The sequence below is a fragment of the Hemicordylus capensis genome, chromosome 15, assembly GCF_027244095.1.
Source record: "Hemicordylus capensis ecotype Gifberg chromosome 15, rHemCap1.1.pri, whole genome shotgun sequence".
Taxonomy (NCBI): domain Eukaryota; kingdom Metazoa; phylum Chordata; class Lepidosauria; order Squamata; family Cordylidae; genus Hemicordylus; species Hemicordylus capensis.
Window position 1 is genome coordinate 15920457 of NC_069671.1, and position 25108 is coordinate 15945564.

The 25108-nt window shown below is 44.6% G+C and overlaps 2 protein-coding genes and 1 long non-coding RNA gene across 4 annotated transcripts; 2 read left to right on the plus strand and 1 right to left on the minus strand.

Moving 5' to 3' along the window:
• Positions 1-814: 814 nt before the first annotated feature.
• Positions 815-16212, plus strand: CCDC116 (coiled-coil domain containing 116). Of its 2 annotated transcripts, XM_053280301.1 has the most exons (6): positions 815-1299; positions 2768-2880; positions 4826-5422; positions 6965-7810; positions 8682-9708; positions 15407-16212. In XM_053280301.1, exons 2-5 carry the CDS (start codon positions 2821-2823, stop codon positions 9702-9704), a joined length of 2526 nt encoding a protein of 841 aa, XP_053136276.1. In that variant the 5' UTR covers positions 815-1299; positions 2768-2820; the 3' UTR covers positions 9705-9708; positions 15407-16212. The 2 variants fall into 2 exon arrangements, with proteins under 2 accessions (XP_053136276.1, XP_053136275.1); XM_053280300.1 differs by lacking the exon at positions 15407-16212 and having other exon boundaries at positions 8682-10894.
• On the minus strand, positions 14141-17737 carry SDF2L1 (stromal cell derived factor 2 like 1). The gene is made up of 3 exons (XM_053280302.1): positions 17423-17737; positions 16199-16395; positions 14141-14732 (listed from the first exon to the last, which is right to left on the minus strand). The coding sequence occupies exons 1-3, from the start codon at positions 17601-17603 to the stop codon at positions 14454-14456; spliced, it is 657 nt and encodes a 218-aa protein (XP_053136277.1). The 5' UTR covers positions 17604-17737; the 3' UTR covers positions 14141-14453.
• A 122-nt stretch (positions 17738-17859) lies between these two features.
• LOC128338192 (uncharacterized) lies at positions 17860-24335 on the plus strand. The gene is made up of 2 exons (XR_008312546.1): positions 17860-18061; positions 23969-24335. It is a non-coding gene; the product is annotated as an uncharacterized LOC128338192 (long non-coding RNA).
• The last annotated feature ends 773 nt before the right edge of the window (positions 24336-25108 follow it).

Genomic DNA, 25108 nt, shown 5'->3' on the forward strand with positions numbered 1-25108 from the left:
TGATCAGAGGCACCTTTCTAAGTGGCTGATATCCAGATTAGTGCAGTGCTGATGCAACAACCTTTCCTGTTGCACAAGAGAAGGCGATCTTTTCTTTTCTTTTGCAATCTCCCTGCCCCTCTGTGTCTCCTGGCAATGTGTCTTCAGAGTTGTGGAACCCTCCAAGACCCATTTTTGGGAGGCACGGACGGCTATATCAGGAAAGAGGGGAATGCTGAAAAATCCACCCTCTCACACAATGGAAAACACTGTTGTGCCTGCATGGCCTCAGACCGGGATGGAGAACTGGTCTGGTGGCAGCATGCCTGAATTGTCCCCTGGTTTGCCTCGGCTTGGGAAAGGTGACTACAAGTGAGCACTGTCTGCTATAAGTTATTCCCCTTAGGGCTCAGAGGAAGGACGCTGAACTAAGAGCATCTCCTTCTCTCTTTGTTTTCAGGAAGGCCCTCAAGACTTTCCTGTTCTTGCAAGCTTTTAATTAGAAGTTTAATAATTTTAAGAATTTGCTTTATATTGGTTTTATCGTGTTTTATGTATTTTAACCTGTGATTTTACTGTTGGCATTTGTACACCGCCCATGGCATACAGAAGGTCCTAGATTTAATTCCTGGCATTTCGAGGTAGGGCTGAGAAAGATACCTGTATCCCTGTATTGGGGATGGAGTTGTAGTTCAGCGACAGAGCAACTGATTTGTATGCAGAAGATCCAAGGTTCGATCCCTGGCAGCATCTCCAGGTAGGGCTGGGAGAGACTCCTGCCTGAAATCTTGGAGAAGCCACTGCCAGTCAGTGTAGACGATACTGAGCTGGATGGATCAAGGGTCTGACTCAGTAGAAGGCAGTTTCCTATGTTCACCTAATCCTCTAAATCTCAAATACTTGCAACGGAGGCCACATCACATTTCACACATTGGAGGAGCATGCATCTCTGCCTCTCAGGAACAAGAAACCCATATTCTAACGACTGTTTCTCTCAGAATGTTGCATTGCGCTTTAAAGGGAAAATAGCATTCAACTCCAGGTGGATGTTTTGCAGCAGATGAGCTGAATAGAACCCCTTGGATGAGTGGAATGTCCCATGCAAATGAACAGAATCATTGGAACTGCCAACCTAACAATGACTGAGGAAGCTTCTCTGTGGGTTCCATGCCATTCTTTGGCTTCTCTGTGCGAATCTTTGAAGACACTTTTATTCGAGAAACCCTGCTGATTAGGGACCTGAAGGAGACTTTAGGGGTATACGAGTCTGGATTCTAGCTTCTTTGACAACGTGGGCATTTGCCATTGATGAACACAATTGTAAGTTGTTTCTTTAAAGTTAATACGGGAGTGATTTTCATACTAATTTAGATATGCGAGAGCTTCACTTTGAGGCAGCATTCTACCTTCATTTGCACAGAGCCCCATCTCTTCATAGAATCCAGAGGGTCTAATCCTTATGAAGAGGAGGATACAAAAAATAATAACGGAGCATTAAGAAGCCCTCCACCCCACCCAGATCCACACATATATTTTGAAATCCCATTAATGAGCCCCTGGTGGCGCAGTGGTAAAACTGCCGCCCTGTAACCAGAAGGTTACAAGTTCGATCCTGACCAGGGGCTCAAGGTTGACTCAGCCTTCCATCCTTCCGAGGTTGGTAAAATGAGTACCCAGAATGTTGGGGGCAATATGCTAAATCATTGTAAAACCGCTTAGAGAGCCGGCTATAGAGCGGTATATAAATGTAAGTGCTATTGCTATTGCTATTGCTATTATTACTAAGAAATATATCTAACAAGGAGGTGTGACCCATAGTTGGCCAGGCAAAATCATTTTGCATAGATATTAAACTTATAGGAAAGTTCAAGAAATGAAACCTATGTCACATCATTTTGTATTAATGTGCTTGAAAAAGAGAACTAAAAGAACAGTTTGACATGTGTAAAGGCAAAGTGTGCCGTTGAGTCAATTTAGAGTCCTAGAGCCCACAGAGCTCTGTGGTTGTCTTTGGTAGAATACAGGAGGGGTTTGCCATTGCTATCTCCCGTGCAGTATGAGATGATGCCTTTCAGCATCTTCCTATATCGCTGCTGCCCGATACAGGAAACATACCAGCGGGGATTCGAACCGGCAACCTTCTGCTTGTTAGTCAAGCATTTCCCTGCTGCGCCACTTAAGGTGGCTTGAAATGTGTAGGATTTCAATTTCAAACATTATCAATTGTGTTGAATAATTACCATGCATAGTACATTTGAATCTGAGAGGGACCTTCTGCTTCTCCGGAGCACGGTGCCATTTTTCAATTCTTGATCTGATTACTGAGTGTTAAAAATCTGTTGAGAACAAGAACGGTTAAAATACGATCATTCTATTCAGCATTTCTGCTAAAAACAAAAACAAACCTTTCATCCAGCACATTATAATGTAAAAAGCAGTGCCTTCAGCTAATTTCAGTGGCAGGATTGTCTGTGCAAAATTTTGTATCAGTAGGTCAACATCAGGAAGTATGACTTTATTTCACACCAACAAACAAACTCTCCAAAGTATATAATAGATATGCTGCTTTTCAAAGTATTTTTTTTAAAGAAAGAAACTAGGACAATATTTCTGCAAGTTCACACCAACTTGGACTTTTATTTTTTCTAGGCTTTCCCTTTAGATTTCCTTAGTTTGCTCTAGGGATGTCTCTGAGGCATTAGGAAAGGAATATTATCCAGTGTTGGTGTGACTGGTGTTGTATATTTGAAACTCTTCTATGTAAAACCGTTTTTATCTGTGTGTGCAGGAGGAGAAAGAAGGCGTGAAAAGCAGATTGTGTGGCGCTGTCCTTTCAGCACCATGGCCAGCCACAGATACTCTGGCTATTTGGCAGATGATGAAAGCCTCAGGGGACCACAGGTAAAAACTAAGTAGTGTCTTTAACTATCCCTCTCAAGGAAGAGGAATCACTTGCAAAGTGTTCCGATATGTATCTACATGGAAATAAGTCCCACAGTCCTCAGAGGGGCTTACCTGCAAGTGAGTGCGTTACGGATGGCAACCAGCGTGGTGTAGTGGTTAGAGTGCTGGACTAGGACCGGAGAGACCCGGGTTCAAATCCCCATTCAGCCATAATACTAGCTGGGTGACTCTGGGCCAGTCACTTCTCTCTCAGTCTAGCCTACTTCACAGGGTTGTTGTGAGGAGAAACCTAAGTATGTAGTATACCACTCTGGGATCCTTGGAGGAAGAGTGGGATAGTGGGATATAAAACGTAAAAAATAATAAATAAATAAATAAATAAATAAACCTGAACAACTCCCATTATGCCCTTGGGCCATTGTGGCTGCGGATGATGGGAGTTGTAGTCCTACAGTATCTGGGGACCCAAGGATTAGCTGGTAACAGCTGAGAATGCCAGAAGGAATCTGGTCGGATATCCAATGTGAAATGAAAAGATGATAGCCGCTACAAAATCCTGTTTTGTTGGAACCACATCCTTCAAATTTTAGACTAAGTGGAGAATGAGATTGAAATATAAATATTAATCAAATCCGCCGCCTATTAAGATAATCAGAGGAGGTCCAGTTGCGGCTGCCCCCAGCTAGATTGGTGGCAACTCAAAACCAGACCTTTTTTAGGGTTGCCCTGGGATTTTGGAATGAACAAAATTAGAGCCTCCCCCTTCTCTGGATGTTTTAAATAAAAATCTGAAGACATACCTGTTTAATTTTGATCTGTAGTTTTAAAGTTGTAGGTTTTAATCTCTATTTTAATTATGTTGATGTTTTTATTATGATGTGGTACAGAAATGTGTTGAATACATAAATAATAAACAACAAATTGTGTACAGTGTGGAGAAAGTGGATAGAGATATGTCCTTCTCCCTCTCCCACAAGACTAGAAGCAGAGATCATCCAATGTCAGGAGATTCAGGATCTCCTAAAAAGAAGCACTTCTTTCCACTAGCTTAGATAGCTTTAAAAGGAGCAGATAAATATATAGTTATTTGTCTTGATGGCTATAGGAAGAGTCATAAGAACATAAGAACCGCCCTGCTGGATCAGGCCCAAGGAGGCCCATCTAATTCAGCATCCTGTTTCGCACAGTGGCCCACCAGATGCCGCTGGAAGCCACAGGCAGGAGTTGAGGGCTTGCCCTCTCTCCTGCTGTTACTCCCCTGCAACTGGGACTCAGAGGCATCCTACCTTTGAGGCTGGAGGTGGCATATAGCCCTCCAACTAGTAGCCAATGATAGACCTCTCCTCCACAAAGTTATCCCAACCCCTCTTCAAGCCATCCAGGTTGTTGGCTGTCATCACATCTCATGGCAGAGAATTCCACAAGTTGATTATGCACTGTGTGAAAAAGTACTTCCATTTGTTGGTTCTGTTTGTTGGTCCTGTAGGTCAGCCTTTCCCTGTCCTACCTGGAGATGCCAGGTATTGAACCTGGAACCACCTGCAGATACTCGTCCACTGAGCTACAGCCCTATCCCATCATCAGTGAGTCACAGTAGTACCTCTAACAGGGAGCCCCAGATGTTGTTGACTACAACTCCCAGAATCCACAGCTGCAATGGCTTTTGCTTGGGGCTTGTGGGAGTTGTAGTCAACAACAACATCTGGGAAGCCCTGTTAGATGGAGCACTGGTGAGCAACCAGAGCTCTTATACATCTGGAATTAGGAGAATCTAGAATTCTTTGAGTATTGCTAGCACTATTTTCAGGTTGTTGACTGCAATAAACAATCCCTCTCTCTATCGCAAGTGCTAAATACATTTTTAACAGAGTCCAGACGACATAAGGAACCAGAAATTGCCAACTGATTTGCTAATAATGCAGCCTGTTTTGCTTGGTTACAGATGAGCCACGGAAGAACTGATTATGACTGGAGAAACTTGCTGAGGCCACCATCACGCTGCCAGTACCGGAATCGAGACTCTGCATCTTCTGCTTCTGCTTTCAGTGCCCGTACAAGTGAAAGGGGGAAAAAGAGACGTGAAACCACCTCTGGAGAAAGCAGCCACGTTGCCAATGAATTTTCAGAGTTTGTGGAGTTCTTAGCGGATGAAGATGTACTGAACAGTCTTCAGAACATTGTAGAGGACGCAGTCCGCAAGCTCTGTGATGTGACAACGGAGGATGGCGAGCATGTCTTTGACCTCCAAGAAGATTCTTCCTCAAGCCCAGATAGTGCGTCTTGGTCGTTTTCCTACAGTCATACATGTGGCGATTCCAGTTCAGCACAATCACAGTCTAAGTATAATACAGCCACCACTGTAACCACCACCACCACCACCACCACCACGTCCAGCTCGGATGATGACTGGGAAAGACAGTACAAGCGAATGAGAGAGCCTAAAGTGGATGGCAGAGTGTGCCTCTTGAATAAATATGCTTCCAGGCTCCCAAAGCTAAGAAAGACGTCTGCAGGAGCATCTGGAGGATTTCATGCAGAGGTATTCCCAGGACGCTTTTGAAGGATTGGCCCTTCCATTTGGGTTGACTTCCAGTTGTGCCGATCAGATTCACCCGGATTCCTTGTGTATGGAATTCTCACCAGCTTGGGTGGCTTTAAAAGCTTAGACAAATTCATGGAGGGCAGGGCTATCAATGGCCACTGGTCTTGATAGCTAGAGACTACCTCCAGGCTCAGAGGCAGGATGCCTGTGAGTTGCAGTTGCATGGAAGCAACATCAAAAATGGGATGACCTTTAGCATATAACTTGGGGATGTATCCTCTGGCCTGGCTGTTCCCACTCATGAGGGCCAGACACTCAAGGCTGGGCTCGTGGCATAGTGGACGAAGTGGAGTGGGAAGTGGGGATTAGTCATTCCTTGATGAGAATTGTGCTCTTGCAAGATAGCCACTCATGTGGGATTGCTTCCATGTGTGAGGCTGTAATCACAGATGTCCTCCTGCCCACCTCTCCTTTCTATGTGATGGTCTCATGTGACAAAGATGTGGGACACAGGCAAATTGTCTGTAGTTGGCTGAGATTACCCACAGATGTGGGGGTGATGGCTCTGAAACCTTTGCAGTTATAGGCCAGGGATTCAAATTTCACATTCTAGGTGTCCATGAAAAGTAATCATCACCCACTATAGCTGGACTTCACTGGGAATACTATGTCCAGTTCTAGGCCTGCATTTTAAGAAGGATGTTAATAAAGTAGAATGAGTTCAGAAGAGGGCAACAAAAGTGGTGAGAGGTGTGGAAACCAAGCCCTGTGAGGAGCTGGGTATGTATGAAAAAGGGGAGATAGACTCATTCAAGGGTTGTCACGTATGAGGAGGAGTGGATGTTCTCTGTTGCTCCCGAGGACAGGGAACAATGGGTTGAAATGGCAAGGAAGCAGATTGAGGTTAGGCAGTGGGGAATGTGAGAACTGTTCAGCAATGGAACACAGACTTTTTCGCTGGTGGTTTTCAAACAGACTGGGCAGCCATCTGTGAAGGTTGCTGTAGCAGGTTTCTGCTTTTAGAGAGGGTTGGAATGGATGACCTCTAGGATCCCTTCATAGGAACAAAGGAAGCTACCCTACACCGAGTCAGACCATTGGTCCACCTGGCTCAGGATCATCCATACAGACTGGAGGCAGCTTCTCCATGGTTGCAGGCAGGAGTCTCTCTCTCAGCCCTATTTTGCAGATGCCAGGGAGGGAACTTGGAACCTCCTTCCTGCAAGCAGGCAGGTGCTCTTCCCAGAGCAGCCCCATCCCCTAAGGGGAATATCTTGCAGTGCTCACATGTCTCCCATTCAAATGCAAACCAAAGTGGACCCTGCTTAGCAAGGGGGACAATTCATGCTTGCTACCACAAGACCAGCTCTCAACAACTTCCAACTCGAACCTTCTGTGATTGTCGGTTTGTCTTATCTGCCAGATGTTAAAAGGGATCAATTTGTTCCCAACTTCCTCTTATAGTATCCTAATACACTCTTTTGTTTCTTGTTATAACATATTTTTAGTTTCTCTGTGTGTATGTGTGCTTATTTGCAGACATTTTCGCAACGATCCAGGGATAGTTACTACCGGCAAGAACGCTTCCACATTTGGGCCAAACTGGCAGAGGCTTTTCCTTGTCAACCACCACCAAAAAAAGATTATTTCTCAAAATTTCAGAAACCGTCACCCAAGCAATCGTGTTCCATCGAATCCCTTCATAAGGAAATCACGAATGTTTTGAAACGACCAACCCACAGTAGCATTCCGCTGTACTATCCAGGGTACCAGCCTTTCCATGCTCTTGATTTCCTGGAAGAAAACAAAATCCTTGCTGCTCTTCAAGATATTATAAACCAAGCTGTTCTCAGAGTACTGGAGGCAACCATGACAGATGGAATCCCATTTCTTAACCTTTTTGATGAGCACGGCCAAGCTTTGATGATATGGGACACTTCCATGGTGGAGAGTGAGGAAGAAGAAGAAGAAGAAGAAGAAGAGAAAATGGCACCAAGTGGCTCAGCAGAAACTGGGAGTGGGGAAGAATCAGGATCCGGGAGCGGGGAAGAAGATGGAGACTCCAAATCAGCAGATGGGAAAAAGAAAAAGCGGAAGGGGAAATCTAAAAAGAAGAAAAAGGTTTCCCCCTTGCCGACGGAAGAAGAGAAGGTCAAACAGAAGTACACACCACCACCACTTCCCAAATCCAAACGAAAATCGATGGTACCTGAAGAAGCTCAGCGCAAGCCAAAATATGTTCCACCTCCGCTCCCCAAATCAAAGCCAAGGCCGCCACCTGAGGAACCTCCACCCAAACCAAAATACGTCCCACCTCCACTTCCGAAACCAAAACAGAAAAAGCAAGATTCGATACAGTCAGATGCGGAACCCCAAGTAAAACAGGTACCTGCAGTGTTGAATTCCTAATGGGAATGATCCTAGGGCCTACCTAGACCTACCTAGAAATCACGACAGTGGGTGGGGCTAGAGACCTTGCCCCGAAGCCTAGATTTGCAAGGCTGGTTGAGGTGGCTCACTAGGGAAGGAAAGATAAATATGAAGCAACATTCCCTTCATTCTTTTTCCTGTATATGTTTCATATAACATATGGAACTCCTTCATATAAAGGTGAGGGCATCACGGAGTTCTTCATCTCAGGGAGCAAAATGTCTTGAAACACCACTCACACCCCACCCCCAGTAATAATACATAACATGTTTCTCTCCCTGAGAAGACTCTTACGTTCTTCCGATTACATGGGTGCCATAGATTGCTTCTGATAGCACAGATATTACTAGCAATGACCTGATAATCCTATGCAACTCTAAGCTTCAAACATGACAGATGTGTCATGGGGAAGCAGCAACCATGCCTCTCCAGAATGAATTAGGCCAGAAGCTCTCAAACGTGGGTCCACAGACTCCAGGTCTCATCAGCCCCAGCCACAATGGCCTTCATCCCTGAATTAGGCCTTTGGTCCAAATCTCGTATCTTGAAGGCCTTATCTCATAGGTACATAGGAAGCTTCCTTATGGTCTGTCAGACCACTGGTCCACCTAGCTCAGTACTGTCTGCTGGCCGAGTCTCAGACAAACATCTTCCCCAGCCCAATCTCAAGATGCCAGGGATTGAATCTGGGACCTTCTGTATCCAAAGTGGATGCTCTGTCTCCATATGAATTCATCTCAGATGCATAACTGTTATTGTTTAGTACCTCTTTCAACACTTCCTGTAACTATTGGGTTGTCATCTTCTTGTTCCATCATCTTTACAGAGGACTCTTTCGAAACATATTATTACTCCCAAGGACATCAAGCGGGCACGCCTGCAAGCTCGGCCTCTCCCAAAGCAAGCTATCATTGACTTTTTGATCGAAAATGCAGCCAAGCTTTTCATATACAAATACAACTACGAAACCCTGTTATCTGAGAAGCTGGGGTTCATCTCGGTTCCTGTGACGAAGGTTCTCCTCGAGATCATGTTTGGCTATAAGAGGATCAAGGGCAGCGGGATACGGCTATCCTCTCAAATTGACTGGTCTAAAGTCTACGAGGAGATCTATGCACCACGTCCACCTAAGCCCAAGATCCCGAAAATCAAAAGTGTTGATAAGAAGAAAGCGGAGGAGAAGAAAAAGAAGAAGAAAGCTGAGGAGAAGAAGACAACGATAACACCACCACCAACGAAACCTGTGGAGAAGAAGACTGTTCTTTTTAGACCTGGTACTCCCACTGGCAAAGTGGTGCTAACAAAGACACGAGTTGAGCAAGAGGTTGTACCCAAAAAAACAAAAGAAAAAGTTGTTACCGAGCAAGAGGGTAGACAAGGGCCTAAGACTGTTCAGCAAGAGGTTGCACCCAGAAAGACAAAGAAGAAAGTTGTTACCGAGCAAGAAGGTAGACAAGAGCTTGAGATTTATGAGTTACTTCCTCCACAGGTGCCCGAAACACCTCCAGAAACTGGAGAGGACTATGAGGGACAAACCCAATCATCAACTACTAAGGAGCCTTTAAGCATCACCAATGATAGTTCTAGGAGGTCTGTTACTTCTACATTCAGCTCAACCCGACTTTCTGAAAGCCAGTTGCCCACTGTATCCTCAAAGCAACCATCTTCTCGGAAAGCCAGCACTCCCCCAGAGAGCAAGAAGACGCCTATGACTGTATTACCCGAGGTGGAACCTGCAGATCAGCCACCTGGAGAACTCCTGAAGAAAGCCTCGTCTTCTCGCAAAGCTAGCATTAACGAGGAAGACAGCAAGAGGTCCACCACCTCTCTGCCTAAAATCGAAAACTGAACAGGTATACTACTAATAATAAAAGATATAGATTTGTATGCTGTAACGGTTATGTAATTTATATAACTCTGCTGAATCCAAATACCTTCCTGAGGGCTCCTGGCCAGGCTCACAACTCATGTGCAGGTGTAACATTTTCTGCATTTTTTGGCTGTCTACCTTAGCTTCCACGGGGCAAAGACATACCGGCACCAGAGTGGGGCAGAGGCACCTTCTTCAGATGCCATTTGATTCCTGCTTCCATTTTTTGGTAGAAATTCCATAAGCAATTTGCACACATTGGGCAGGATCCAGACCAAATGGCAATTCTAAGACTAAGGGAACCAGGCAAGTTACTACTTTTTCTACAACTGCAGCCATAAGCAAAATTTCAAGTCGATATTATATATACTCTCTGGCAAGAGAACATCTCCTACCATACGGCCATATTTTTTACAACGTCCTTAAATGTTATAGTGTCTAATACTATAGAGTCTGCAATGGGCAAAATACGCCATTAATGGAATCAGAAATGATGTCCAAAAATTCTGTTCCCATTACCAACATATTTTGCATGTTTCAGACACTATCCGTACCATTTAAGGGTTTTGTAAAAATCTGAACTTCTAGTAAGAGATGTTCTCTTGCCAGTAGGTGTGTGTGTGTATTTATATTTGAAAATTTACTTAGGGTCTCGTTGGAATGCAAAACACTATAGAAAAAAGCCATGTGGAGTGGGGAATCTGTAGCTGGGAGATGATAAAGAGTTATCCTGCTCCCAACTCCTCCCATGAGGAGGAGCTTTTCCTCACCTAAAAAGACCTTTCAGTCTTTCCCATGGGTAGAACTTGCATTCTTGTGTGTGGACCCTCAACCTCTCTCACGAGTAGATGGAGGTCTACTTGTGCTGTACTCACAAGTACAGTTTCAGCAGCCTTTCTCGGCACCCACTCAAGCCCTTCTCATTATCTGATGACAAACCAATGTAGCCACCATTTGTTTTCTAGAATGTAAAGGTCCATTTCTAAATTGTTACATCTTCAGCCATTTTGCATTAGATCTGCACCAGATTTGGAGGGGCGTGTCACATGACATGTAGCTGATGTTGGCAAACATTCAGGCAGATTGGACAGCTTAGCTTTTATTACCAATAATTAATTATACATATTTATAATTATATTTATCTTATTACCAATAATGTACAATTTATAAATAATAAATTACCAAAAAATACCAACTGCCAGTGATAATGCCAGTGTTTTGTTTGGGGGGGGGAGGGCAGTATATAAATGCAAAAATAATAAAAAAAACTGCTCAAGACATAATGATTGAGTGTGGGAACAACTCATCTTAACTATACTGACACTGCTGTGAAGTCTAACACTATACTTCATATACAACCTTTACTTCATTTTATTACTAATGTATGGACTGAGCATTGGCCCTTAAAATAAGTTCTACCATGTAGCCCCATTAAATTGTTTCTTGTTTCAAAAGACAAAGTCCATAACATAATTTGAACAAACAAGTAGCCTCCATTTCTTCCGTTTCATCAGCAGTACCTGGAATACAATTGACTTTCACAGTCTGTGGTTCTGCCACAGAAATCGCAGCCCCCATAGGGAACGTCGCCATGAATTGCCACAGATGTCGCATTTGGTGAAAGCTATAAATAAAGCTGTAGTCGTCTGGCACCAAGCAAGTTCCTTGACAGCAATTATTCTAAACCAATTATGGGTTGTTGTGTTGTGTTGTGCAATCGTGAAGCATGTACGACTGCAACTCAGTATAACTGAGGAGCACCATGCAAACAGTCCTGGAAATGTTGGGAATTGGTGACTGACCTCCCAGAAAGACAAAACAGGTGCCAGCTAAAGCTCCGTATGATTGATTTTCTACGGCTAAGCTGGCAGCCCCAGACATCTGTTTTGCCCCATTTCAGAAAAACAGCATGAGCTATTGTCATACATAACAGGAAGGAACCGTCCTTTCTGATGAAACACAAACGCATTATGTTAAGTGTCAGACTGTACTAGAGTGCTTCCTTTCCCCTCTCCCCGTCCGGTTCTCGCTCAGTCTAGTTTTTCCATAGGGGAAGGAAGCCTGCAAACGGTGTTAGAGCAGACCCTATGCTGGCTAGAAGTCCTAATAACACAACACATCTTGAATCAATAAAATAGGAGAGCGACTGGATTTTTCAACAAAAGGCCGTGTTTGGCGTGGTCCCTAATTATGTTGCTTTGCCATCACTGCTAGTTCTCATCAGTCTGGAACCTCTGGCAGTAGGATGGGAAGGCAAGTATCATAATTAGGGTAGGACAAGTGTTGTCCTAGCCTAGTCTGGGAGCTGTGCACACTCCCATTTTGTGACTGTGTGCGAGGAAAGAAGCAAGGTAGGAGTGGGAGGGATTGTCTGGGAGAGAGGAAGTGGGCCGGATGGTTCTAGCTGAGCAAAAAGACACCTTTTAAAGTGGCGATTCTCTTACATTTAGCAGGGAGAGAGCAACTGGCCCTATCCATCCCCAGCACAGCATCCCTCCAGTGGCTGATATCTGCCTTATGTTTTGTGAGCCCTTTGGGGGACAGGGGACCCGTGTCCCTGCTAATAGGGATTTCCAGATGTTGACTACAACTCCCATAATCCCCAGCCAAAGGCCATTGCAGCTTGGGATGCTAGGAGTTGTAGTGAGCAGCATCTGGGAAGCCCTGTTAGAGGGAACACTGCAGGGGACCATCTTATCTTATTTATGCATTATTTCTTTTTCTATGTAAACCGTTTTGAGACCTTTGGTTGAAGAGCCGTATATAAATACTAGCCGACCCCGCACAGAGCATCTGTGCGCTTTTTGGGGCCGGCTACCTCCTCCCTTCACCTTCTGCCCCAGTGTTGGGCCGAGTACCACTGCCTCACCTCTGCGGCTGGGCCCGCCGCCACCACCTCACCTCCACAGCCAGGCCTGCCCACCACCACCTTCCTCCGCGGCCAGCCCACCCAGCGACCAATTCTCCTGGGTGTGCCTCAGTCAATCAAGCACCTCCACCACCCAGCCGGGCGCCAGGATGCACATTCCAAGGCTCACCCAGGAGAATTAAATATATAGATAGATTCATCATAGTAGTTGTGCTGTCCTACTCGCCACTTGCCCCAGCACTTTACCAAATGAGGAGGGAAATGTGGCAAAGTCCAGCAACTCCAGTCTCACAATCTCTTCCTCCTCTCCCACTCCCCCCCCCCGCACCCCTTCGCACATGATCACAACACAGGAGCATGCACTGCTCCTGAACTAGGGCAGGCCACTTGTCCTCCCCAGGCTCGGACTGGCCCACAGGGCAAAAGGGCATATTCCCGGTGCGTCTCACCCACTCTGTGCCCTTTCACACTCAGCAGCAGTGAATACTCCCACTCTTAAATACCCTTTCTGCTCAAAACCCGGTGCCCTCCCCAAGGCAGGAGGAGAAGCAGCCCAGAGAAGGCTTTTTTCACCCATCTCCTCCTCCTTGTCCATCCCCTTTCTTCCCCTGCTGTGCAGTATTCTGAGGACCAGCTTGCCAGAATAAGTGAGGGAAGGGCAGGCAACAGAAGTGGAGGAGCAGGTAGGCTGAAGTGCAGCTGCATCATCCCTTGCTACCTTTTACATTTATTTTTACACCTATAAGCTGCCTTTCGTCATCAATCTCAAGATAGTATTCAGTGTAAAATACATAATTATGTAAAAGCAAATGAGCCTGAGGTTGTGCATGTGCAAATACAAATATAATCTAGTATTTTGAAAGAAAGGTGTTTAGGGAAAATGCTCCAAGCCATAAAAATAAGTGAATTTAATGAACAGTATGAGTGCATAATTTCTGCAGCAGTTGTTACTATTGTCTTTCAAGTAGCAAGTCTCTCCCTGATAATGTAACATTACCCATTCCTCTACTGGATCTTCAGTACAAAAAGACTAACACAGCTATCCAAATACATATATGAAATAGTATTTAATTCTAAAATACAGATGAAGACCAATACAGCAAATAATGAAGCACAACAGGCACTATAAAGGGCTTTGTGTGAACTGCAGATTATGTCAAGTAATAGTGTAAAGCTGTTTGTTTAGGAAGCCCCAGATCTAAAGACCTTTTAATGGTAAAGTGTGCCATCAAGTCAATTTCAACTCCTGGCGCCCACAAAGCCCTGTGGTTTTCTTTGGTAGAATATGGGACGGGTTTCCCATTGCCGCTTCCCATGCAGTATGAGATGATGCCTTTCAGCATCTTCCTGTATCTCTGCTGCCCGATATAGTACCAGTGCAGATTCAAACTGGCAGCCTTCTGCTTGTTAGTCAAGCATTTCTCCACTGCACCACTTTTACCTCTTTCTAAATGGACAGATGATATAGTCTCCCTTTGATTTTTTGTTTGTTTTGCTTAAAACAAAGTGTCAATAAACATTTTTCATTAACTTATATACAACTCGATACAGAATGATAAAATTCAGGTTTTATTGCACTTTGGATTAGATAGTTTACAGTTTAATCATTTTCTTGCACTTTGGATGACAAAGTTTAGTTTCATCATTTTCTCTTAATGAAGGGAAAAGGAAAGGAGTGAATGAGATAAGGAAAAGGAAATGGCTGATGAAAATTAACATGAGCCACAAAGCCAATCTACCCCTTGTCAATCTGAATAGATCAGAAGTCCAGTTATTCACAAAATACGGTGTCCTCCTACTGCATCTCATTGCTGCTAAAACAGTAGCAATTCAGATCTACATCGAGGTCCTTCACACATTCAGAGCTCATCGTGCTTTGTAGAGTCCAAGCTGGGCTTAATGAAAACACCTTCCATTGCCTTCCAGTAATTGTGATGATTAGGCGAATGCATGCCATGGACTTCCTGTTGGCCCCTGATTGGGTGGCCATACTGTTCACCTGTCACTGAAAGAAATACATCCGTTCCTGTGTGCTTGAAGCGGACTGCATCATTCCGGTCCCAGTGTGACCCGCTGCACTGCACTGTCCACACATCCAAGTCATCTCCTTCTCCATCATCACCAAAAGCGCTTACCTCCTGTAAGGTTTACCCAGAGAAAAAAAGACTGGTTTACAGGAATCCACACAGTGAAGAGAGTGGCAATGGAAGGCAAAATGATAAACTTAGTAGGATGAACTTCCCTTTTTAGAACCTGAAAACTAGACTTCAAAAGTGACAGAAGACAGGAACTGAGAGTGGAAAGAGCAGAGCAGCAGCTGCAAGTCACTTACAATCAAAGAATAATATGCTTCCAAGAAAGAAATAAGTGTCAGATAAATGTGAGTCTTGATTCAAGTCTTGCCTGTATCATGAACTCATTCGGTGGCCTTAGGCAAGCCACTATTTCTTAGCTTCAGCTCCCCACTCTTATCTACAACACGGCAATAATGCTGACATATTCAGGGCTGGATTTACGGGCAGGTGACCCAGGCAGCACTGGATTTGGGGTAGGGAGTGCTTGTGGGGACATTCCAAACATTCTTAAATTTTAAGAATATAAAAACATAAAAGAAACACCCTGCTGGATCAGACCAAAGGCCTGTTTAGTCCAGCATCCTGTGTTCCACAGTGACAATCATATGTCAACCGCTTAAAAGCTTCTATAAGCCTACAAACAACAAAATTGTTTTTATTTCCTTATTCTTATATACGACATGAACAAATTCAGATATACAGATCCAAACACGCAAACGTATCATTTTATATTACAGGGATACATCATACATGCAGATCATGCATTGAACTTCTGAAAGCGGCTTCAAAAGTAAGAAAGAGAATAAGGTATTCAAAAGTTGAACAAATGAAGAGGGGTATCAAATATGCTCTCGACTTGGTTCCATTTGATCTAGGGCTGGCCTTGAATTACTACTATAGATCAGTATTACAGACATTCAGCCGTTGCCAGGATGATGTCTGCAAAGCACTGGAAACATTCCAGTGCCCTACATAAATACTCTTACTATTATCATCATGCAAGATACATGTGCTAATACCACTGAAGATTATTAGTTGCCACTCAGAACATTTTTTCCTGCCTTATATAGTCCAGGAAAACTGCTAACTACAAGAACAACTGCAGTGGTTTACAACTGGAGCACAAAACCCAGCTACCGTTTTACTAAGCCTTTCTATTATCTGGCTTAGGAACGTCCCTTGCCAACTGTGAGGGTTGCATTCTCACAAGTTGGAGAGACAAAGAAGTCAATGGGAATCGGGGGGGTTAGGGGAACCATGGCCGCTCAATTTCCCCAGCCCTCTGCTTCTCTCTCTCTCTTCTCCCTCTGCTCCTATCTTTCTCTTCTCCACTTCTTTCTCTCTCAAAACTCACATGTGCTTAGACCACCTACAAAAATCCAGGCTGTAATCATGCTAATATTTTACATCTTGATGACCTTGCAATTCCAGTTTTCCAAACAGGAAAACTAAATTTTATACGTGCTTACATTTACTAGCAGCATTTGAAAGAACTAGCACACGGCGTGAAGGATCAACTCTGGTTTTACCTGGTTATTAGAAAGTGGTGATGGAAAGTGGTGAGTGTGCAAGTTTTTCCCTGTATTTACATGGGTAAGGCGTACTGCTTGCCCACACTTCACTGGTGTTCCTCGCTGGCAGGAACCATCAATTTTGCCTCGAATCCGCCAGTAGCTGTTAGCATCATCAGACGCTTCAACTCCAGTCACTGACTGTTGACCACTTCCTGTTAACAAAACAAATCACTACCCAATCACTGTATCAGATACAGAAGCCAGAAACAAAGATTAAGTTCCAACTAGCCAAGTGAGGCTTGCCATTTCTTTTCTGAGAATGCCCCCGCCCCTTTGCAATGTCAATCCTCTCTCTTCTTCCTCTCCTTCAGCTGCTCCGATCTTATCAAGTAGCAATTGTATCTTTCCTGTAACCTCAGAACAGCTGAAGGAGGAAGAAGCTGGAATGTCTTGCCTGTAACATTTCTTCTTTGTTAATCAACAATAAAAATTTACATACACAGTTGTATATTTAAATGTACAAATGATTTTATACACATATACACACTTGCATATTTGGGTACACTATATACACACACTTGTATATTTAAGCATACAAAGATATAGATATACACACATAATCAATAAAAATTCACACACAGACACAGTTGTATATTTAAATGTACAAATGATTTTATACACACACAGACACACTTGTATATTTGGGTATACTGTATATACACTTGTATAATTAAGTATACCGAGAGATATTTATTTATTTACTTAAAATATTTATATCCTGCCCTTCCAGGGCACTACTGCTCAGGCTGGTTCACAACAATAAGATAGACACAGATACAATAAAAGTAATAAAATCAACTAAATTTGTGTGTGTGTGTGTATACATATATCTCGATTTATACGCACACACCCTATCAGCATTTAGGAAACCACTAAAGACACATCAAGCTTTTTAGCTACTTGGCAGTTTTTATGAATATTTCAATTTGATCTTTTATATGTTTTCATTGATAAAACGTCTTGGTTTGTTTTATAGCTGTGCACCGCCTCGAGACTTCGATAGTGGGCGGAATGCAGATACATGTTAAATAAAAATGATAATGGATAGATATAAACACGCATCCATGTCCGCATACTTAAGCGCACAAAGAAAGAAAGGTCCACGCACATGCCTACACACGGAGTGCGTGTCTCCCCCTCCCTCTCCACCCCCCCCCCCCCGCGCGGCCCGCTCCGTACCGGATCCGTACTTGACCTCGTGCGAGTGGAGCCGCACGTTGTGCCGGGTGTTGAGCAGCTTCAGCACCGAGCCGCAAGTGACAGCGCTCGCCCCGGCTTCCCTAGCCAGGCTGCTGCTGTAAAGGAGAAGCAGGAGACCCAGCGGCAGCGGGGCAGGCAGGCCTCCGCCCGGCCGAGGCATCTCCGCGCCCCTCACGGCCCGGCCCGCACACTCGCTCCTTCTCGCCTCCAAGAGTCCGAAGCCGTCTCCGCTGCTGCCGGCTCCGGGGCACCGACCAATCAGCGGCTGCCAACACCACCCACGCGCCCCTCCCTCCCTTAGGCCCCCGCCCCGAAAGGTGACGAGGAAGGCGCTTATTGGGCCCCGCGCTGATCAGCCAGGCAGCCAATCGGGAGGGGCGGCGTGGCGGCACGCGCCCTCCCGGCGGGACGGACCAATGGGAGACGGGGAAGAGGAAGCCAGGAGCGGGGTTGGTCGTTTTGGCGGTTGGCGAGAGAATGATGCCAGCCGCCCGCACGACATTGCGCGGGGGGTGGGGGGGTGTCGCGTGACGCATCCCTCCCGCCTCTCAAGTTCACACCTGCCATGTCCCCCGTTTCTCCACTCACCTGAATGGGGAAATAGGGACACGTTGGCAGGTATGCAAGTGGACCACGCTTTAAAACAAACAAATGTGTGCATTTTAAAAATAAAATAAATCAGTCACAATAAATACTGAAAACAAGGGAAACACGTGCTCAGTAATGGAGCAGGGGACATCCAGGCCCAGTTAAAAGCAATTCAGTGCAGATTATATCAAGAGGAATAAATAAACAGCACAGGCATGTCGGCTATAAACATAGTAGTATGTGGGCATGACAGAAATCAGAACCATTTTGTCACACATTAGAAATATTTACCACCTTTCTACAAAGGTTCTGAAACAGGTTTGCATAGAAAAAAAATAAGTAAATAAAAATGGCTTCTTGAACCAAAGGGCTCATAATCTAAAATTTTATACTACTGCTACTACAGATGTGTATATACCACTCTTCAGCCAAAGTTCTCAACTGGGTTTACATAGAAAAATTGATTGATTGATTGATTGATTAAGTGCCATCAAGTCGGTGTTGACTCTTAGCGACCACATAGATAGATTCTCTCCAGGATTATCTGTCTTCAACTTGACCTTGAAGGTCTCTCAGGGGTGCATTCATTGCTGTTGTAATCGGTCCGTCCACCTTGCTGCTGGTCGTCCTCCTCTTCTCTTGCCTTCAACTTTTCCCAGCATTATGGACTTCTCAAGGGAGCTGGATCTTCGCATAATGTGTCTCAAGTATGATAGTTTGAGCCTGGTCATTTGTGCCTTGAGTGAACATTCTGGATTGATTTGTTCTATGATCCATTGGTTTGTTTTCCTGGCTGTCCATGGTCTCCTCAAAAATCTTCAACACCAAAGTTCAAAAGCGTCAGTACTTTTCCTATCTTGCTTCTTCAAAGTCCAGCTTTCGCATCCATAGAGTGTCATAGGGAATACCATTGTCTGAACGATTCTAATCTTTGTAGGTGCAGACACGTCTTGACATCTAAATATCCTTTCCAAGGCCTTCAATGCAACCCTACCAAGTGCTAGTCTGCGGCGTATTTCTTGACTGCTGGATCCTTTAGTGTTGACGGTCGATCCTAAAAGGCAGAAGCTATCCACCACTTCAGTGTCTTCATTATCCGTTCTGAGACTGGTTTCTGTACCCTGTTGTCATTAGTTTAATAAATAATAAATGATACATAAATAAGATGGTCCCCTGTCCCCAAAGGGCTCACAATCTAAAAAGAAATACGCAATACCATATTCATATATTATCACTATTATTATTATTAGTAGTAGTAGTAGTAGTAGTGTGCTTCCGTAATGTCTGTGTTTCGACATCACAGTCCCTCTACCGTCCTCAGGGTGCCGTTCACATTTCCGATGCCTTCTTTTGGATTTTATCCTTGTGTTTTAGTCCTACAACGTTGCATGTACATCACCAAAAAAAAGCTGTATTTTCCCGTTGTAGGAGGGTTGGGCGAGCGATTTACGTTTTTCAAAACAATCATACCAAGCCAAAGCATTTTACTGCTGAACAGCATATAATCTGTAGGTAACACAAGCCAGTGTGGTGTAGTGATTAACCGAGTGCTGGACTAGGACTGGGGAGACCCGAGTTCAAATCTCCATTCAGCCATGAAACTCACTGGATGACTCTGGGCCAGTCCCTTATTGCTCAGCCTAATCTACCTTATAGGGTTGTTGTGAGGATAAACACCATCATGCACACTGCTCTGGGCCTCTTGGAGGAAGAGTGGGATAAAACTGTATGTATGTATGTATGTATGTATGAATAAATAAATAAATAAAATCCTGCCTGAAACCTTGGAGAGCCACTGCCAGTTAGGGATGTCCAAACAGGTTTGATGTTGGGTTCAGGAGGGGGTGTGTGGATTCACGATCTTTTTAAAAACAACAACTTTAAGACCCAGGCAGTACGGAAACACACTTAACGGACAGTAGGGACACTGTTGTAGGCTTGTAATCTGGAAAGCACTCTGGCGAAACATTTTGGGCACTTCCTACCCACCCACCCACCATGGCTGTGAAATGAGGACACCACATCCAGCAAGAGCAAGAAAGAATGTAAGCATCTCTGACTTCTCAAGATCTTTTGCCAGCTCACGAGCAGGAAAATGTGGGGCATCTTTCCCCATTGCCATCACGATTCATAAACTTTGCAACCCAGCTTGCTGCAGGGAAAGAGACAAAGGCTCATTGCTCTAACCGAGGGGTTCCCAACCTGCGGTACTCCAGATGTTGCTGAGCTACAACTCCCATCATCCCCAGCTACAACTGAACTACAACTCCCACCATCAACTGTTCATATGAGTAAAGAGTTCAGGCCTTGAAGAGTAGCATCAAGAGCATGGAGAAGAATCAAGAGCAACCTGTTCAAGCATTGCTTGAACACAATATGGCTTTCCCCTGCTGCTAACTGAGCAAAGAGGCACCTTTTAAAAGTGGTGATTCTCTTTACTGAGCAGGAGGAAAGCAACCTGACCTATCCATCCCCAGCACAGTATCCCTCCAGTGGTCATTGCTGGTGTCTATCTTCTGTTTCTGTTTAGATTGTGAGCCTTTGGGGGACAGGGAGCCATCTTCATTTTTATTTCTCTATGTAAACTGCTTTATATAAAAAGCGGTTTATAAAGATTTGGCGGTGGCAGCAGTCAGCACATGGGGGTTATTGTTATTGGTGACAACTACCTCCTTATTTGATGTCTGCAGCCATATCACTTGACATATTGATAAAGCGCTTCTCTGTTCTTATCCACCCCGGAGAAAGTCCTTTCATAGAACAGCAGCAGCACCTAACACCAGGCCGTCCTCTTGGGACTCTCTTCAGCCTGTTCTCTAACACCACATCTGTCTTCTTCTTCTTTTTTAAGGTAGAGAGAGAAGTGACTGGCTCAGAGTCACCCATGGGGATTTGAACACAGGTCTCCCTGATATTAGTCCAACACTCTAACCGCAACATCATGCTGGCTCTATTTATTGCTGCTTTTAACATGTGAACTGCCAAGAAATGCAAATTCCGGGAATACATAAAATAAAACAGATAGGAAACAGCCAATCTTATTTGGTTGAATGTACCTGGGACAGGACTTCTAAGCACTGTGGCTGCTACTCTGCACTGCTTCTGTGAAACACAAAAACTCCGCTGGTATTATTCGCTGTATAGGACTTCATGGGAAACATTGCAGATCTGGCAGAACCCTGCTCACATTTCAGCAGCGTTTGCTTGGATCGCCTGCACGTTTCTACTCATGTCGGGTGGGAAAGGGCCTTGCCGCATCCACTTTTTCTTCGCCGCCGCCATCTGCCAAAGGACTCGAGACTCCTGAAATACATCTGGCTGCCTCTCTCTCTCATCGCCTCTCAACGGCCAAAAGTTATAGCCAAACGCAGCTGTTTCGGAGTGGAGTTCAAAATGTGGGGAGCCAGCCTTTCCACGCGTGCAGCAGACCTCTCTGATTACCGCCTTTTCCTAGAACCTGTCCCAACCCAAACAAGGAGGCTGGAGCCCAAACCCAGAGGAGTCTGGTTTGCTGAAAAGTCATCTCATGGAGTCATTGGCCAGGGCTTATGTGCTAGATGCACCCGGCTGCAATCCAGCGCAATGCTTCCTTGGAAGGAAGCCCTGTGGCATTCTGTGGGGCTTCTCAGCCAACAGGCATGAGGGCAGGCTGCAAAAGACGAGGAATGGTGGTGCTGGTGTGGGGCAGAGAGAACACTGGAGGCAAACTCGTATGGCCGTGGGGAGCCATGCTCAGGGTACTGGCTGACGTACACAGCAAGGATGCACTGGAGCAGCAAGGGGGCCACCTCACAGCACTTCCCAGCTAATTGCACTGGTGCAACGGAGAAGTGGCCATTTTTGACATCCTCCCCTTACCTGGCAGAGCGCGCTGCAACCCGCGGACACCCAGGAACACAGGAAGCTGCCTTATCCTGAATCAGATGGTTGGTTCGTCTAGCAAGAGTTGTGGCATCCCCAGGCCTTGGCTTTTGGATTGCTGGAAACCTGTCAACCTGACCCGAGTGCAAAAGGCGGGGTGAGATCTGATGGCAGTGAGTATGCAAACCTAGTCCTCTCTCCCGCTGTGCAGCAAAGCATAGGTTTGGCTTTTAATTCTCTCTTGGACGCTGCTCCGATGATAGTAGTGGTGTATGAGAAACCTTTCGTTAGAGATGCTTTCCCGTACATTGTAGACATTTCGACTCCATCCAATAATTAGTGTAGTGCTCACTTGTGTAATACAACAATACAACGGATATTTATATACCACTTTTCAAAAAAAGTTCCCAAAGCAGTTCTCTCTCTCTCTCTCTCTCTCTCTCTCTCTCTCTCTCTCTCTCTCTCTCTCACACACACACACACACACACACACGGCTCCCTGTCCCCAAAGGGCTCACACTCTAACATTTTATTTATTTGTTTATATCTATTTAAACTGCTTTGGAAACTTCTTGTTGAAAACAACAAACATTTCTATACTGCTTTTCAACAAAAGTTGCCGAAGCAGTTGACAAAGAGAAATAATAAATAAATAAGAAGGATCCCGGTCTTCAAAGGGCTCGCAGTCTAAAAGGAAACATAAGGTAGACACACCAGCAATAGCCACTGAAAGGATGTTGTGCCGGGGACAGAGAGGGCCAGTTGTTCTCCCCCTGCTCAATAAAAAGTTTTATTTTTAAAAGTGCCTCTTTGCTCAGTTAGCAGGTAATAACACAAGAAGAGGCTTAGAAGCAACCAAAATGGTGGTGGTGATACCAAAAGGAGATCAATGCTTTGTGTGTGTGGAGGGGGGGGGGGACGCTTATACTTCTTAACGCTTGTATTTGTGCTTTCTTGAAGATCATGTTTCAGCATAAATCTGCTGCTTCACAGGGGCAGCTGCAGCCCCCCTCGTCTGTAAACCCCCCTCTATTTGATTAGCATCTCTTTTGTCATGGCCTGCCAGGGTATATCCGGCCTTTCTCCTCCCATACTGAGTGAAATCCATGGGCCTTCTTCTGCTAAGGATCAATGACAGGATACAATCCAGGAAGTTAGCAAAGAGGGCTTCCTGCTGGGGAACAGCCACTGAAAATGGCTGCTCTGTGCAGGTGGTGGTGGGGGTCCTTAACTTTTTTTAAAAAGAACTTTATTAAACAAATTTTCTTTTTCCAAAGTCAAGGTAAAAAGCTCTAGCTAAGGAGAAAAGCCTAAACAGACAGCTGTTTCTATTGGCACACTGGATGAATGGACTTCAGACTAATAATAGCCCTCTCCTCCACCTAACCTACCTCGCAGGGGTGTTTTGAGGTCAAGGTGGGGAGACACACAGCCTTTTAGATTGCCCCCGAGTTCGTTGAAGAAAGTACAGGATAGATCTAATAATGATTCAAATTATTCCCACTCTTTAGTCCAATTCTATGAGCTACCAAAGGCTGTGTTTATGGCTAGCATTGTTTCAAAACCACAGCTCCCTTTTTGCTTGCTACCCTAAAGAAGTCCAGCAGTTAGGAACATAGGAAGCTGCCATATACTGAGTCAGACTATAGGTCCCTCTAGCTCAGTATTGTCTACCCAGACTGGCAGCGGCTTCTCCAAGGTTGCAGGCAGGAATCTCTCTCAGCCCTATCTGGGAGATGCTGCCAGGGAAGGAACTTGGAGCCTAGATGCTCTTCCCAGAGCGGCTCCATCCCCTAAGGGGAATATCTTCCAGAGCTCACACTTCTAGTCTCCCTTTCGTATGCAACCAGGGTGGATCCTGCTTAGCTTAAGGGGACAAGTCATGCTTGCTGCCACAAGACCAGCCAGTCATAAAACATTAAAACTCCTCATACATATGCTGGTTAGGTAACAGGATATATAGAAGTGGACGAATGTGGTTCCCTTTATTGCCCTGTAAACTCTGTATAAGACGTTTGTATTTTAAGCCAATGCATTTGGATAAATGGCTTTGATTTTTTAAACTTTTATTATAAGGGTACAACATACAGAAGAAACATGTGCCACTGAGTGAGAAGGAGACTTTGGTAACACTGCGAAAATTCATTTGGACCAATAGGAGTCTGGAAGCGTTATGTCCTCGCGAGAACAATATATGAAAAGTCACTGAGGAAGACGTTCAGTCAAAATTAGTCTGACTTGACAAGATTCTAGGACGACGTCAATTCGCTGGGAAATACAGCATTAATACATCTGTCTGAGGACTTTTATAATACTTCAACCTATTACCTAACCATCATATGTTTGAGGATTTTCAATGTTTTTTTACTTTAAAAAAACAATCTTAAGTTTTAAGCAATTGTATGCATTTTTGTTATCATTAAAATACCCATTTATATTCTTATTCTTTGGACTTAATTTATTGTAACCTAGGACCCCATTAGTTTCCCCTGATCTTTTGTACTGCTTTAATATTCTGATTGGCCCATATTAATACACGGGAGAAGAAAATGGGAGCAAACATCTCCCCCACCCCTAGTGTACCAGCATCTAATTGCGTTGAGGGGGACTCATCCACACTGCCCCCCTGAACATGCAGTTTTAATACCACATCCGATCAGGGCTGCATAACTTCGACCCTCCTGCAGATGCCGGACTACAACTCCCATCATCCCTACTGGCCACTGTGGCTGGGGATGATGGGAGTTGTAGTCCAGATACAGCTGGACGGCCAACGCTGTGTACCCCTGCATTTTTATTATTTTTTAAAGAAATTATACCCTGCCCCTCCAGTACACTACTGCTCAGGCTGGCTTGCAACATTAATAAAAGAGATACAACATAGAACAAACAAAGAAATCAACGAAAATTTAAAAGTTAGAGACCAGACTAAAATAAAATTTAAAGTTACAAATGTTAAAAGTTGCAAATAAAAAGCTTTGTGTGTGTGTAAGTTTGTGAAGCTGGTCTGATAAACAAACAAACAAACAAACAAACAAACAAATGAATGAATGTTTTTGGGCCAAGTACACAGTGCTGGTTATTACCTGAATGGCTTAGGTCTGGGTTACCTGAGAGAGCGCCTTTCTTTACAAGACCCCCACCGCTCATTGAGATAATCAGGAGGGGTCCGTCTTCGGGTGCCAGCAGTTCATCTGGTGTGAATGGAGAGTGGGC

Coding starts and splice junctions, on each gene's coding strand:
- CCDC116 (XM_053280301.1), top strand. CDS start 2,821: ATGGCCAGCCACAGATACTCTGGCTATTTGGCAGATGATGAAAGCCTC. Junction 5,423..6,964: donor CTGGAGGATTTCATGCAGAG/GTATTCCCAGGA, acceptor GCTTATTTGCAG/ACATTTTCGCAACGATCCAG. Junction 7,811..8,681: donor CGGAACCCCAAGTAAAACAG/GTACCTGCAGTG, acceptor TCATCTTTACAG/AGGACTCTTTCGAAACATAT.
- SDF2L1 (XM_053280302.1), bottom strand. CDS start 17,603: ATGCCTCGGCCGGGCGGAGGCCTGCCTGCCCCGCTGCCGCTGGGTCTC. Junction 16,396..17,422: donor CGAGGTCAAGTACGGATCCG/GTACGGAGCGGG, acceptor TTTTGTTAACAG/GAAGTGGTCAACAGTCAGTG. Junction 14,733..16,198: donor CACCACTTTCTAATAACCAG/GTAAAACCAGAG, acceptor TAAACCTTACAG/GAGGTAAGCGCTTTTGGTGA.